Raw genomic sequence first — 17,510 nt, 5'->3', positions numbered from 1 at the left:
TTTTGGTAGCAGCTTCAATAAGCAAGTCATGAAAACTAAATAGTAAAATTACTCACCACTAGATGGCGTTACACGTATTAAAATGAGATTGAATGAACTTATTATGATCGTGAAAAAGAGCTAGATAAATAATTCCACCAGTGTTATCTCAAACTTTTTTAATTTTATTTAAAAGTTATGAAAAAAAAAAATACAGAATAATCAAAAAATGTTTCCGCCCGGGATCGAACCGGGGGCCTTCTGCGTGTTAGGCAGATGTGATAACCGCTACACCACGGAAACCGATGAGTAGCATATTGAAATAGGTTTTCGTAATTTATTTAGGTAATGAAATTAGATAAAAATAAATAATAATGTTTACTGCTAACTCAATATTAATTAATAATAAAGTTAATTTGTGTATAATTATAGGCCCGGTTGTAATGTAGTGCCACGGACGGGCCTTTTAATGTCACCGAGTTCGATCCGAAGGTTCTGGGTTCGAATCCCACATGGAAAAAATATTTTTATATTGAAAAAATATTATATTTTTATGAAGCCTCAAGAAAAGTCTTATTATTTTTAAAAATAGAAAAAATATTTAAAAATTTTCTGCAATGATTTTTTAATTTAATGAAATAGGTAGACAAAAATTTACAAAAAGACAAACTGCAACAAAACTAAAGTATAAGTAGTGACAAGACTCGATAGTCGTAGCGGCAACGCTGCGTCCACGCAGACCAAACCGCAAGCGGCCATCTTGTGGAACACCGCAGTTTTCGTGCGGCGAACGTTCTTGAAGAATCTTCTAGCTTCTTCTGGAATAATAAGAAAGAATAAGGTACAAGAAGATACAATTGTATTCACAAAACATTACTATGAGGTCTCACAGTGCGCGTGGATGCACAGGGTCCCTAAAATCTATTCATAGACAATACTTGAGTGGCGGAGTGACACACACGAACAAATCACAAATAAGAGCCTATTCAACGCTGTGCGTTCGACTTCGTATAGCATTACTGCTTCACTTAAGCAAGCATCGTTTGTGAATACGGAGGGCTTAGTGTGAGTTTACATCTAACGCGCTCACCAGTGAGCGCGCGCGTTTAAAAAATGTATGAAAATTTTAGTTTTTTAACGTTTCCCGCTAGGGGCGCTGTACAATCCGTCATACATTTAATGTCATTTTTTACGCGCTCACTAATGACGACGTTTGTTTGATGTAAACACACTAAGCCCTCAAGTGTTATATTCGCGTAAGGCTTTATTATCATTCGTGTTGCGAACTTTTTGGCCCCTTTGGGTTTCACGAACTTATTTGACACTGACTACTAGGGTTGCCAACCGTACTATAATATATAGTATTGTACTATATTTCGGGTCTGCGTACTATATACTGTTGAAAAAATATATAGTACGCAAAAATACTATATTTTCAACACCGACAAATCTAACAAACAAATACTTCATTTTAAAAAAATAAGAACGCGCCTTTAAAGTAACTTTTAACTGTTAAGATGGCTAAGTCATATAACCTATTGCGCACGTACCATTTCCTTTGATGAGGTCCGTGAACATACCCGATAGGCGATAGCGTGTATCCGAACGCTTGCGTAACGAACTTCATCATTTCAGCCATAGGACGTCTACTGCTGAACATAGGCCTCCCCCAATGCTTTCCATATTGATCGATTGGTAGCGGCCTGCGTCCAGCGCTTCCCTGCTACCTTTACGATGTCGTCGGTCCACCTTGTAGGTGGACGTCTCACGCTGCGTTTTCCGGTACGCGGCCTCCATTCCAGAACCTTTCCGCCCCATCGCACGTAACGAACTGGTCAATGTCAAATTGACAACGTAAATTTTAACGTCGTCAAACGATATTTTGGTCTGCTTTATTTATCGGCAGAATCGTTTTCAACTAGATGTTGTTATTTCTTTTGAAAAGTTGAAATCTTATATAAATTAGGTATGGAAAGTGGTAGTGATAACGAAAGTGCGTCAAATTCTATTGCGCCGCTAACGCCGATTAAAAAACGAAAAATACCAAAAAGACTCCAAATAAAATAAACCGGAGTGGAAAAGAGAGTAGGTATGACTGGATTACTGAAGATCCCCAAAATATACAGTGTGAGTCACGAACTCACGATAAAGTGCACATATGAAAATATGTGAAACTAGACCTATTTTTTTCGAGAAAAAAGAGGTCAAAAATTTTTTGAGATTTTTTCAAATTTTTTATAGAATTTTTTTTCTTCCAATTACTTCTCGTAAAGAAAACGTAATAACTTTTAAACTAAGAGGTATATCCTGATAAAATAAAAACAATAATAATGCTAAATAACAGGCGATACTAATAAAATACATAAAATACCCAGAAAATGCCAACAAATAATAAAAAAATATACTTTTTGAAAAAAATTCTGCTTTTAAATTCGTGTTTTTTTGGTTATTTGATCAATTTCTCCAAAAAATGCCCCTATAACAGGTGGTTTTTATTGCTTTGTATTATTCTCTATCGTATTACTTTTGTAAAACTAAAAATTGCATGTCTCTATCCTTATCACAACATATTATGTCAATTTTAAAATCGGCGTTAGAACAACGTAAAAAATATATTTTTTTTGGTTCAATTTAAAAATTGAATGTGACAAAGCATATGACGCTTTTATTTTATACAAAAAACTGTTACACAGCGCAAGAACTGCAAAAATATATAGTTTTTATAAAAATAAATAATTAAAAAATGTATATTTGTCTATTTTTTTGTTTTTCCCATAAAATACTATATTTTTTTTAAATGTACTATATTTTTTTACACCTTATTTTGGAAAATACTATATTTCGCTGATGAAATGTTGGCAACCCTACTGACTACGTACCTAAGGCATAAAATTCAACAATTAAAACAAACTTACGAGAAATATCAGTGGCCATCATAGAAGCAGCAAAGTCATTTGTATAGTCTATGGTCTTGTAGAACTCATCGCAGGAAAAGCAAAGTATTGTCAAACTGATCAGATTCTTCAACAGCATGATGGTCAGCAATAAGCCTAACCACTGCAATAGATAAAGTAATTAACACTAGATTACACGCGTGGCCTACTATAGTAGACCAGAGTAACATTTTACGCTTTAACTTATTAAAAACTTGCGTCAGAGAGCTGGCATTCCAGGAAAGCCTCGTTTACTAAATTTGTCAATAAGCCAGAAAAGCTTGGGTCGCTAGTGTCTGCGCATTTCTCTAAAATTGGCCGTCAAAACTGCGGGTCTACTCAAAAGCCCGAAATCACTTGACAAAAAAAATATGGAAGACTTCCAAAAAATGGATTTACCCTATGTACCAGGTAGTAGAAAGTCTTGAATACTATGAAAGATAAAAAACAAATCACATTTTTTCAGTAAATAATTTTTTTGCTAACATGGATCTCAGAGTGCAATTTTGGTCCAAAAATATTTCAAATTTTAAATCCGTTAATAATGTTTGACCCCAAATAGTTTCATAAAGAAACTTGGATTATTAAAGGAACTATAATAAACACTTTTATTATTTACATAGTAATTTTATTCATAAATTGCTTACAAACTGATTTACAGTGATTTTAAATTGGCTTACCAGAGTAGGCCGCGCGTGTATTGGTGTAAAAAAAAGGGGCGCGTGTACTGTAGTGTTAAATGATGCTAAAAGTTCAAAGTACAGGTTAAGAAAATCCTAATGAAAAAAGGATACTATAAAATAAACGACTATTTAAATGACAAGAGTGCGTGGATTTTACCTGCCTAGCTCGCACTTATTGCGTGTACGGGACTATTCCCACCTCTCGTTCCCACCACTGCAACTCCTGTGTAGCCAGGATCTACAGCTTGACCGCCACAAAAACCCAACCAATGAAGGTCAAGTTTGTCCCGGGGGAAAGTTAAACTGTCATTGGACCCGCAACGAAATTAATCAGAAGAACATAGGAGGAGTTCGAAATTAAGGTTCGACTTCCCTCCATTGCAAAGCGGATGACAGGTGACAAACAAAGGTTTAAAACCTTTAAGAAAAAGATTATGCACCACGGACAATAAATTAAATTAAGGGGGCCTATCTTATGAGCAATTAGCAACTACCTGCCAATAATATTTTTCACAAAATCGCTTAAAAGCACGGAAATTTTTCCTTGTCGCGACAAGATCGGTGTAATAAATTGCGGAAACAGATGTATGTTGTATTGAATTAAGCATTATATCACGTTCATGTTTCCAAAGATCACACTCCCACAAGATATGATGGGCAGACTGCTCATGACTGACATCATCAGTGGAACACTCGCAAAAAGGAGACGGAACTAGTTTGAATTCGTGAAGTTTATGTTTAAAGTTGCCATGTCCCGTGAGGAACTGCGACGAGCAATGGTCGATTTGTAACCATCGCCTAGTTAGACGTTCGCGTACATTCGGGAAGAATTTATATAAGTGACGTCCTTTGACTTGACTGACGTATCCCATCTTTTTTGCCATTCATTAAGTAAATCTTCTTCAACGACTTCTCGGGAATCAAATAATCGACTTATTTTAGAACGATCGCGGCTATTTAAGAAATCGGAGGTTATAATTTTCCCTTGATGCGAAGTACATAGCCGCACGCTTTTGTACCTCTAAGTCGACCGGCAGTACACCACTTATTGCGTGTCATGTAAGCAATTTATAATTACTGTATTTTATTTAAAAAGAGGCTGTCAAAGGTGACTGAGTTTCTTCCGCCACTTCTTCTCAGCACCAGCCCATATGTTGTCCCGAAGTGGTGGTAGGGCAAGCTATATTTGGGACGTGTATAAGTTCCCTACAAAGGGCCTATGTACTGAATAAACTATTTGAATTTGAATAATGTTTAGCCTATGCGCAGACCTTTTAGGATCAAATAACGTTTTACGAAATAACAATAATTCAGCTTTTCAATTAATTAGTGCCGCTGTTTTGATCGGCTTGGCGAGGGCACTGCCAAGCCACCAGATATAATAATACTTACTTGAGTCATTAGCGCAGCGTACAGCCTAAAATATTGGCTTTAGAACATTTAAATTTCTATGAAACTTCCCTTTAAATCTTTACAAATTCTCTAAATTTCAACGGGATGCAAAGCTTTTACGAATATGGTGTAACTTGACAGTGACAGACCGCAAACCACGAACGTGTAAATCTAATTTTATTGTGAACTAGCGGCCGCCCGCGACTTCGTACGCGTGGCTCCCGTTTTACCCCCTTCATCTATCTTACGCGGTTTAGATTTTTTCATACAAATGTTTTTTCCCGCTAACTCCCGTTCCCGTGGAAATTTTGCAATATCCTGTTGTAACTAAGTTTTACGTTTACTAAGGTACCTGCATGCCAAATTTCAAGCGTCTAACTTAAGCGGTTTAGATTTTTCATACAAAAGTATTTTCCCGCTAATTCCCGTTCCCGTGGGAATTCCTAAGTATACTATAACCTGCTTAGAAGTATGAAGAATAATTGTACCAAGTTTCCTTAAAATCCGTCAAGTAGTTTTTGTTTCTATAAGGAACATACAGACAGACAGACAGACAGACGGACAGACAGACAGACAGACAAAAATTTTACTGATTGCATTTTTAGCATCAGTATCGATCACTAATCACCCCCTGATAGTTATTTTGAAAATATATTTCATGTACAGAATTGACCTCTCTACAGATTTATTATGTATAGATAAACACAGTTCACGAGGAAAATTAATTAAATGCCTGCAGTAACATGACTCTCTCCAATTTACCGGAGCCAAATGGAGGATTACGTATTCAGAATAATTCTTACTTACTTACCGAAACTGTATATTCTACAGGTAATTTACTAAATTCTATGAAAACCTCGACGTAAATCAACGCGTGCGCGAACACTTCCAGTACTTGATAGAGAATCTGAAAATTAGAATTTACGTTTACAATGTATTCATATACAAGATAATTATCACAAATGTCCCAAAAATGGCACTCCACACTAACTTCAAAAATATTTTAGCTTTAGAAACTGTTCTGTAGCTAAACTATCTCCAGTGCCAGTCTGACATGCGATTTTGGGAATTATTTTGGCTTTTTCTTACCTGTATCTGATAAACTCTTATGTAAATATCAAACGCTTCTAATACATTCGTATATATTTCTAACAATTCTTTCCATTTCGTGCTTTCCACTTCTGCCAATTCACACGTCGTATTAGTTTCATAAATCCACGTTCGTATTTGAATCTTCAAGAACTTCATCATTCGTATAGCATTTACTAAGTCAATGTCAAAATACATCATCGAGAGAAGCAGAAAGAAGTGGGATGTATCCCATAACACCAAAAATGTATAATGACCCAGGAAAATCATAAAGTTCACAAGAATGATAATAATAAAATGCAACCAATTGTGAAAGGCGGTGACAGTGAAATTGATTCTTTCATAGCTGAACAATCTTATCGTCTCTTGGAATTTTGATACGAGATCAATGAAATAATCTCTTTGAAAGATATTAATAAGAAAATGGGCTGTGAAGCGAATGGTTACTAAAACGAAATTGAGAATGAGAACTATATGTATGGCACTGAATGTATGGATTGCCTTTCGCAAAGGAGAATTTGTGACGTAGAAAAATTGAGCGACCACTAAAAAAGCGGTTACAAAACATGATAAAATTTGATAAATGAGCTTTGGTTTAATTAAATTCCCGCTAATTGAAAATTTGGTCGAGCAAAACAATTTTTGGGAGAAAATTATCGGAAGAATGATCTTCAAAAGGTCATTTCCTACATAAACGTGTTTCGTACTCATGGTTGTTCGTTGTAACTGTGAAACTTTAATTAAAATTCCTAGAATCGACGGTGTCAATTTATTTGAAAGGACAGGAAAAATTTATTGAATGAATAAAATTATACCTACTGCCGTCCGTAAACATTTGTAGCAATGGAAGTAATAAAGTAAACTAATTACGTTTTTTAATCCATTTTATGCATACAAATTAAAAAGAGCTTATAATTAGAGATGAAACGGATAGTTGTTTGGCCGGATACCGGATACCGGATATCCGGCCACCTGCTAGGCCGGATAGCCAGATATCCGGCGGCCGGATAGTTGGCCCATTGTCTCGTTGCATGTCGTGACGAGTTTAGCGCCGCACAGGTGCTTCGAACGCAATCAGTGGGTCTATTAATAGACAAGACTAGTCATACTTTCCGAAAATCGAATCAGTCCGAATAGAATGTCAGATTTTGCCACTTGTTTAAGGGGCAGATCAATTCGGGCGATTTCGGTTGCCATCTTGAGTGTGTGATTGAATAGCGAAAATTAAATTAGTTTACTTGGGGATATTATTAATCGCACATCAAATAACTTATCGTTCATCAATTTATTTTCATCAATTTAAATAACTTTTACATCAAATAAATTATTTCATTGCAAATAAACAAATTGTTTAACAAAACTAGTACCTACTAGAAATAATACGAAAATACTCATCAAAAGTGTACTATATTTTTTTCTCAAACGCGCAACAAAAATGTTGTTAGATGCGCAAAAATATTATTTTCTCATGAAATATACTAATTTCACAGCAAATTTACCCGAACGTACATCAGTAATACTCATACTCATATCAATATAACTATTTTTGCAACATGTTTTCTAATATGCATTTTTAAAGTTGCTCAACAATAATGTCTCAAAATTTCAGAGAACTTGTTCGGCAAATTCAATAATAATTAAATCAAAATAATGTTCTTTGTATAGCATTATTTCTTAAAGTTGAACTGAAATTCTATTTTGCGTCTTTTCTAACACTTTATGCCGTTCAATTATGCAGTCCAGACGATCCACCGACATGAGTCGGCGACTTTTCGCCGACAAACAAAAACGGTGACATGATTCGTTTGAAATAAGGCCGCCGACACCAAGTCGCCGGACTTGGTGTATTGTCTACAAGTGAGATGGATTTAAAAAAATGCAGGATGAATGTTCAATGTACCTAACTGTCCCCTTTTTTAAAATAAGGTATATTATGCAAGCATTTATAGGGCTTGCGATTCGACTCAAGTATGTCACGAGCCTGCAGAATCCAAAAATATACCTATTGGCCAAGAACGCAAGCATGGACGTTCGATGTTTTTATTTAGATAAACTGCAGTGCACGATAGAAAAAATGAGAGTATTTTTTTAAATAAATGATGTAATACATTTACTGTGCGCAAGTTATTATTAGCTATGCATTCATAAAATAGCTTTACTTTTTAAATAAATAGCAATATGTCACGAACTTAAATTGCTGCTAAGATTTTAATATTTTGAGGTATAGCCTGACCAGGAACATAAAAACCCTCGCCATGTTGCGGAAAACTAATGGTACTAATTTCTTTTAATGGCAACAGTAACTGAAAACTTCATTATAATGTCACCTTGCATGTCAGTTTATTGCTGTCATAGTGTAAACAAACTTTATTTTAAATGTGCGCAATTGATTTTGTAAATAAATTGCTAAAATCTTTTTATAGTCGTGAAAGAAAAGTGGTTCACAATGTGTTAAAGTATTTGTCGAAGAGAAATACTAAGGGTTCGGACAATATTTTCATTGAATAATGTTTCCGACAAAGGTTGTCAAATTGACTGACATGTTTATCGTATAGTACAGTCAACTATGAAAATTAGCTGTGGTTTGTTTCAACTACCTATTTTAAAGTTTTTTGTCAGTTTTTAAGTGTTGAATTTTATGGAATTGGGAAAGAAGTACCGAGTTTGAAGCGTTCTTAGCAGACATTGCAGTTGAATATTCAAGTTCTGAATTTTATTATTGATGAATAATAAAATAAATCCTACTAGCTCGATTGATGGTTTCATTTAATTTATTTAAACCAGGTTACCTATAATAATATTTTTTCGTTAATTTATGAAAATATCAAATTAGCCCGTAATTCTGAATCCTGATACATAAAGTTAGCCTATTAATTTAACACAGGTACGACTGTACTCAGTGTTGCACTATCAAATGCAATTGACGCGCCTCTATGCCAGGGTTTTTATGTTCCTGGTCAGGCTATAATTATTTTGCTGTGCAAATTGCAATCAGTATTTTTGCTTAGAATTCGGATTTTTAAAGTATGCAAAAGGATGATTTTTTGGCTTGCAGTAAAATACTACCCGTTTACTTGCTGCGTAATCTGACTGAACTGCATCATGACATCAGACCATCAGTGAAAAAAAGATCGCCTATTTTATTTGGCAATATTTCGACTTAACAGATATTTACTATTTATGTATTCGTCATTAGAGTGAATAGCCCAGAAAAAGAAATTAGTTTTTTTAAAGGCCTTAATATGGCTTTTTGTAACTTTTTGGACTTTAAATAAAGGCCGTCATTATTATAAGCCATTTTATTGATGTTTACCTCAAACATTAATGTATTTCATTTTATTAATAGGAAATTTGTCGTAGTTTTTTAATATCCGGTATCCGGCCGGATAGTGAGTTACTATCCGGTATCCGGCCGGATAGTAAATTTAGGCCGGATATCCGGCCTACCGGATAGTTACCGGATATCCGTTTCATCTCTACTTATAATTTAACTTGACAGTCAATTACTTTCAAATTACCTACTTTCGTGATGAACATTATTAATTACTAGCGGCCGCCCGCGACTTTGTACCTACCTACGCGTGGATCCCGTTTTACCCCCTTCATCTATCTTACGCGGTTTAGATTTTTTTAATATTCTGTTGTAACTAAGCTTTAAGTTTACTAAGGTACCTGCATGCAAAATTTCAACCGTCTTACTTAAGCGGTTTAGATTCTTCATACAAAAGGATTTTCCCGCTAATTCCCGTTCCCGTTGGAATTTCGGGAATTCCTTTTTTTAACTAAGCTTTAAGTTTACTAAGGTACCTGCATGCCAAATTTCAAGCGTCTAACTTAAGCGGTTTAGATTTTTCATACAAAAGGATTTTCCCGCTAATTCCTGTTCCCGTGGGAATTCTTAAGTATACTATAACCTGCCCAGGAATATGTTTAATAATTGTACCAAGTTTCGTTACAATCCGTCAAGTAGTTTTTGTTTCTATAAGGAACATACAGACAGACAGACCAAAATTTTACTGATTGCATTTTTGGCATCAGTATCAATCACTAATCACCCCCTGATAGTTATTTTGAAAATATATTTCATGTACAGAATTGACCTCTACAGATTTATTATAAGTATAGATTATTTGTTGTAAGTATGTTACATAATTATATGTGCATCCGTAAAATAAATTGATAGTCTATTTTCGAACTGTTTTATGTATTATTTTAAAGATCTACATACTAACGAATACACCATAATACTGATTCTCTTGCTTTTAAATTTTCATCAATCATTATTAAAATATTTATCGTAGAACATGTTTTTCTTTTTCGTTAAATTACTCAAGTTGATTACACTTTGTGGGTACTACAAACAAAACTAGCAATAACACATCAAGCACATTTAATTGACATTGAGAATATTTTAGTAGTAAGCCTGATAAGATCGAAAACTATTTATTCGTAACTATTATCAAATGAGTTTTGTCGAGTTATCGAATAGTAACATAAAGAATCATGATAGACGAAGACTTCTACGAAATGTACAAACCGATGTACATATTTCAATTACTAACATGTGCTCAAAAATATATTATTGATAAGAATTCTGTCAAACTTATAGATTATAAACATATAGTTATAAGTCTACTTGCAACTATAGTACTTCTTTTTATCTTAGAGGAAACTCTCCGTATTTTCAAGTCTTTTTTAAGCTTGGTTTTGTTGGTCATCTACTGTGTTAACTATAGTTCTTATGCTTTAAATTTTATCGTCACCTGTGTCTTAAACTACATCTACAGAAATGTTAATAGCAACCTCATTTCCTACATGTCTTATTTGAATTCCAATTTGTACGATGCGAAGCAGTCGAAACTTTTAAAAATTCTATCATGGACGCTATGTTCCACAACAGTGTTTATGTATGTTTTACTTATATTTGTGAAATGTTTTGTTGATCCTCACTGGTTTCTTCTGAGGGGCTTGTATTTGTTGACAACTATAAGTTTTGAAATGGATATGGTTTATGCAATATTCATTACTTGTTTCTTGGCTTCTAAGCTCAATTTATGGGTCAAAGAAGTGAATTTCAAAAGCGGTCTTCTAGAAATGGACGAAGATGTATTAATAGATGAATGTGACCGTTTGCGTCGCCTGTTTCTATGTCATCTGGAGTGCATGGTGTTGCTGGAAAAAACTTCACGATTCGTTGTAACTATAATCATATTTTTTTGTTTATATCTGGCTGATTGTTTGAATTTTTTTTAATCTTGATCATTTTTTCTCAGACAACATTTTATTTTGTTGATGCGTCATAATTCTGTTTCACAATACGATATTAACAGTATTTTTGCAAGTTAGATTTACTCACTCCTAAATTTTATCTCTTTTCAGATCCTCATACATTTTGTGTCAACATTTTTCCAAACTATCAGTTACGTTATGGTTCTTCTAATATGGAATGAAGTAAGTATAATGTCTGAAATTTTACCGCAACTCTACAAAAGAATGTGTAGGTAAATAATATTTTCATTAATAATGATGATGAACGGCCTAGACTGTAGGTTTACACCTTCGCTGCCAGCCTAAAAATGGCACTGTTCCGTTCGGGCCATGGGGGACAATGATGGGCGACACTTTAACTTTCCGTTCGGGCCGCGTCGGACAATGATGACCGCGAGTCAGACCTATGTTTAAACCTCTGTATTGAGCCGATGGACAGCATTTCTTCAATAATTCTCATATAAGCTGACCCGCGCGGCTCCCAAGATTAGTGTACGTCACTTGGTTCTCAGGTAAAGCTCGGACTTAGAAAAAAAAATGTGGATAACGGTAGCGCAATGAAACATGGTAATTATACAATGTATTTTAGCAAAATCAACTTTTTAGCAAGATAATAACGGTTTATTAATTAAAACATATCGTTTACTTATTTTATATAATTTATAATATGCAGGACAACAAAAAAAATCACTTTCATTGTTGAACAACCACTTTGTATGAAGGGTTGGTACAGGTACTAAGTTCTTTGTACAGCTACAAAACTTATGCCATTTAAAACCTTATTAGTGGCATAAATTATTGTACTTATTAGATGCTTACACCTAGCAGGATTGTCGAGAAAAATAGATTTGTTTAATGTATGAAAAAAACATTTTTTCTCTTATCGATACTCTATTCTAGAACTTTTTTTATTATTCATGTAGGTCAAATTATTGGCATGTTAAATCAGCTATGTCATTATAATTATTTTTAATTTTAAGTACATTTTTAAATATTATTTGTAGATATACTGACAATTCAATATTGTTTTGAAAAAAGAACCGATCGAAAGTGACACTACAGTGATGGATGAAAAATTCAAAATACAGTCAAACAATTTCTAAAACGTCAAGTCGCAAAAATTGGATTAATAACCCAGTTGTTAGTAGCACCTTCCTGTAAATTTCATAATTATATGGCTGTCCAACGAGGCAAAAATGGGAACTAATAGTTCAGTATTGATAGTAGCGCCTTCCTGACAATGCCATAGCTGGGACGGCTCAGTTTTGGACAACTTTTATACGAATTATTGATAAATTCAATTTTTTAAATAAAATTTAAACCTTTTTTAATTAAAACAATTTGAAAAAAATCACTTTTAGCGTTCCTTTTACGGTATCATCGATTTATTTATTATTATTTTTAATCACTATTTAAGACTTATCCTGCTAGTTTCGTTTCTCATTTTATACCTTATAATATTCCTATTTATGCGTAATATAATATATCAAAAACCTACCAATGTACAACTCTTTATTTTTTTGGTTGTTCTCCTTTTTTTTTTGGATGCGAGCGGGGATGGTCGACAACATGACCGCGCGGCCCTACGGAACGGATTTTCGAATTTTCGCTCGCTGGGGCCATGGGGGTCAATGATGTCCGACGCTTAATAATTCGATGTAGAGACTCAAAAACAACTATATGTTAATAAAATCCTTTATTTATGTTTATAATGTAACGATTTAAAAAAAAAAAACAATCGACGAAAATTGAAAAATTTGAAATTTTTACTTGGCCTGGTAGGAAAGTGCAGTGTCGGACAACATTGACCGCGTTGGCGTTCAATGTGTTAATATTTTATCGCAAGGTAAAAAGCGCTCATCTTTGAATGTTTTTTCATTGAACATTCTATTAGATGTTTGAAATTCAGATCTTCGAAAGATTACAAAAAAAGTTTTGGTTTAAATTTTCAAATAACAGATATTATATTATGGCGTATAACACCCGTATTCACAAGCAGAAAATCGAACGCACAGCGTTGAATAGAGCTCTGAGATTCTTTCGTGTGTGCCTGTGCGTCCACGCGCACTGTGAGATCTCATAGTTATGTTTGTGAATACGGGCATAAATCTAGTTCCATTTCAGCCCTATTCTCAAACAGTGAGCCACAGTTTCGGACTAGCAACATGGATCCTGAGGTTATTCTCGATACAAACAGTTCTATGTGTGACTTGTGAATTGCTATACGTGCGTATTAAATTGGCCAGGACGACTGCTTTGCGGTTGCTCAACCTGAATAGATCTCGTAAGTGATCACTTTATTTGGACAGATCCTTCCAATTCTTTCCAGCATTTTTCGAGCGTCAGCATGCTGGTAGATCTGGTCTTAAATAAGTCGTTTTAATCAAAAGACATCCACTGCTGAACTAAGCCTTCACAACATCATCATCATCATCATCATTTCAGCCATAGGACGTCCACTGCTGAACATAGGCCTCCCCCAATGCTTTCCATGTTACCCGGTTGGTAGCGGCCTGCGTCCAGCGCTTTCCTGCTACCTTTATGATGTCGTCGGTCCACCTTGTGGGTGGACACAACATACACTTCCTGTATCTATTTCTAGCAACCTTCATGAGATCGTCGGTCCACCTAGAAAGAAACTTGCGTACCACCTAAACGTAGTGTACTACGTCTTCTGGTCCGTGTTTGCCACTCAAGAACTTTTCGCCTTCAACGACCATCAGTTCTTTGAGCTATTTATTTATAAACATGATGAAAACGTTATTTATTGATTGACTTCATCAAACTCAGAGTAAAATAAATCCTCGTGCTCATATTCTCACGTCTTTCTTTAGTTTCATTGCAATCTACAACAGTAGGTAATCCAGTAATTCCCTGATAATTCTATTACTTTGATACCTCTCAAAACTTCCATGAGTTTTCTCTTGATTTACTTTTATTTGCATCATTATTTCTGCCAAAATTTTTTACATTTCAGCCATCTGGCGAAGATTTGCGAAAAACATACTGAGGTCCAGTGAAATCAAGAAAATCAATGCATGCGGCTTGTTTTCTTTAGATGCAGCCTTGCCTCTGCGAATGGGCAGCTTGCTTGGAACCTACGTCATTGTTTTATTACAATTCAAATATTTGTAGTTTAAGCATACTTATTATTATTCCGTGGTTTAAGTTTTATTTTTATAGCATGGAATGTTATTTTATTTGAGTAGCAATCTCTCTCTATAAAATAAATTGTGAACTTCGAACATTATTATCACATTTTTCAAACCTGCGTTTAAGTAAAAAATCAGTAATTATACACCAAGTACCTACATACCATCTTAAGTAGGCATTCAACAAGAACTATGCATGAAAATGTAGCAAAAAAGAATAAATTGTATACTCTCATTGGTTATTTCTATTTCGATTACCTTTAATTCTTTATTAATTGTAGATACTATGTCGTTTATGTGAGTTCTTTTAAAAAAATATATTATCTTTCAAAAATCCAATCGAATTCTCTCTTTCATTTACAATCCCAAAGTAATGTTAGTAGTGTTTCCAGTAAATACTTTATATTAATCGTTTTGTTTACTTTTTACGAATGAAACTGAATTACTTGATAGAGCCATAAAAATTTCAATGAAATTTTAATGAGGCAGTCGCTGAATATTATTATTGTAGCCTTGAATCATAATCTTCAACAAAATTAGGCAATATTGAATTCACAATCACAATAGACGCAGAAAATCTCAGACGATTGCTTCAAAGATTTAATAAAACCATTAATGTTTCTTCCAGAATAAGTATATTGATGTTATCTTGTTATCTATCTATCTATATAAATAAAAATGAATTGATGTTCGTTAGTCTGATTAAAACTCGAGAACGGCTGGGCCGATTCAGCTGATTTTGGTTTTAAAATGATTGTCGTAGTCCAGGGTAGGTCTAAACGGTGAGCAAATACGCGCGCGATATTGTTTTTCTGTGACAGACAAAATTCCACGCGGGCGAAGCCGCGGGCGGAAAGCTAGTCTTATCATAATTATGAATATGAATATTGAAGTAAGAGTTCTATTTAAGCTCTGGTCCTGAGCTAAGTAATAATTACTTTGTGTATCCGAAGCTAAAGAAATTGCTTGTCTTCGTAGTCTATTTGAACTGTTATCATACAAACAAGTGGTAGGTACACCGTCCACAATGTTCATCAATCACGGTCAAAATAATCATCGTAGAACATAGTAACTTTTACTTTTTCATTAAGCTACTTCATTAATAACTAGCTTTTGCCCGCGGTTTCACCCGCGTGAAATTTAATATGTCACAGATCGTCATAAATTATACCCTATATGTTAATCTGGGTTATAAACAGTAATACTGTAAAGTTTCAACAAAATCCGTTCAGTAGTTTTTGCGTGAAAGAGTAACAGACATCCAGACATCCAGACATCCAAACATCCAAACATCCAAACATCCAGACATCATGACATCCAAACTTTCGCATTTATAATATTAGTAGGATTTGTAGGTTACTTCGAACAAAACTAACAATAGCATTTCGAACAAATTAATTTGACATTAACAGTATTGAAGTAAACATGATTCCCACCAAAAACATTATGTAAAAAACTAGCCAAGTCTCGATGGACTGCTGCTTGTTTATCTCTAAAAAGTAATGAAATCTAGACAAAGTCGTGCCAAGTCTATGGTTCCTTACTGCAATTTCTTTATTATTATAGTTATTGTTATTATTCTTTATTATTATAGACTTGGCCGTTGAAGGGTACAAACCAGGTGCTCCATGATACTATTGCACCAATCTGTCGCCGGAACCGCTACCCATTGACGATGGAAAATTGCTACTTGGGAAACGTTGATTCAATAACCAGTCAAGTAGGCTTGATAAAGCTGCGTATTTCAATAATACTTATGTAGATTATCTTATAAAGATTGTCCTTCAACGGCCAAGTCACAAAACAATAACTATAATAATAAAGAAATTGCAGTAAGGAACCATAGACTTGGCACGACTTTGTCTAGATTTCATTACTTTTTAGAGATAAACAAGCAGCAGTCCATCGAGACTTGGCTAGTTTTTTACATAATGTTTTTGGTGGGATTTCACTTCTTTTTGTAGAAAGTGGCATAATTATTTAACGTCGGCGTCTTTTCTTTTAATATTAATTGACATTTTTTTCACTATATTGAACACAAATAAAATCAACGACCTGTAAAATGGACAACGAATCAGAAATTATATTAATAACTTAGCGAACCTCACGAATTATAATAAACGAAATCAACGAAATGCAATTAATTACACAACATTCAAGTTAATCGACGGGAAGTCTAGAAAGGAAAAAAAAATCTGGACACCGCGGTGCAGAAAATCGACGCTCAAAGTGCTAGCGCCATCTAGCGGTGAGCGGTACAGACGAACACCACGGTGCCGGTGTGGCGCTAGTAGTATTAGTTATGAATGTGGAGTTACTCCAGATCTCCGATTTTCCTGGTTTTTATAGTTTTCCCTTTATGTAGTCATTAAACCCTAACTCTGTACCAAATTTCAGCTCTCTGAGTTTATGGGAAGTACTAGTTCTATTTTGATGATCATCAGTGAGTGAGTGAGTGAGTGTCATAAATGTGAAACTTTGCTTTCGCTTAACTTCGGAACTAAATGACCTACAAATTTGAAATTTTGGATAATAAGTATGTGATTATAGCTTATTAGATGACGAAAGTTTCTGCGTTCTGGTCTTATCCAGAGGTTCTCAAATAGAGGCCTGAAAATGCGGCGAAATGGTTCCAGTAAAGGATGGTACGGCAGTGTTTGCTTCGCGCTCGACTTGGCGGGGGCACTGCCGTGCCCCCAGATTAGATCGAAAACTACTTCCCGAGTATTATCAAATGAGTTTAGTTAAGTTTATCGAACAGTAACGTAAAGAATCATGATAGACGAAGACTTCTACGAAATTTGTAAACCAATTCACATATTTCAAATACTTATATGTGCTCAAAAATATGTTTTCGATAAGAATTCTGTCAAACTTATATATTATAAACATATAGTCATAAGCCTACTTGCAACTATATTACTTCTTTTCATCTTAGAGCAAACTATCAGTACTTTTAAGTCTTTATTCGACTTACCTTTGTTGGTCATCTACATTGTTAACTACTGTGCTTA

At 34.5% G+C, this 17,510-nt stretch overlaps 1 protein-coding gene and 1 non-coding gene across 2 annotated transcripts; both read right to left on the bottom strand.

Moving 5' to 3' along the window:
• Positions 1–209: 209 nt before the first annotated feature.
• TRNAV-AAC (transfer RNA valine (anticodon AAC)) lies at positions 210–282 on the bottom strand. Its single transcript has one exon. It is a non-coding gene; the product is annotated as a tRNA-Val (tRNA).
• A 351-nt stretch (positions 283–633) lies between these two features.
• Positions 634–6,235, bottom strand: LOC114355958 (uncharacterized). Its single transcript, XM_028309008.1, has 4 exons — positions 6,077–6,235; positions 5,799–5,894; positions 2,895–3,036; positions 634–797 (listed from the first exon to the last, which is right to left on the bottom strand). Exons 1-4 carry the CDS (start codon positions 6,233–6,235, stop codon positions 634–636), a joined length of 561 nt encoding a protein of 186 aa, XP_028164809.1.
• Between the last annotated feature and the right edge of the window lie 11,275 nt (positions 6,236–17,510).

The sequence above is a fragment of the Ostrinia furnacalis genome, unplaced genomic scaffold, assembly GCF_004193835.3.
Source record: "Ostrinia furnacalis isolate ACB-3 unplaced genomic scaffold, ASM419383v2 OfSCF2596, whole genome shotgun sequence".
Taxonomy (NCBI): domain Eukaryota; kingdom Metazoa; phylum Arthropoda; class Insecta; order Lepidoptera; family Crambidae; genus Ostrinia; species Ostrinia furnacalis.
Note: the sequence above shows the minus strand (reverse complement) of the source record. Positions and strands in the feature narration are given on the sequence as shown.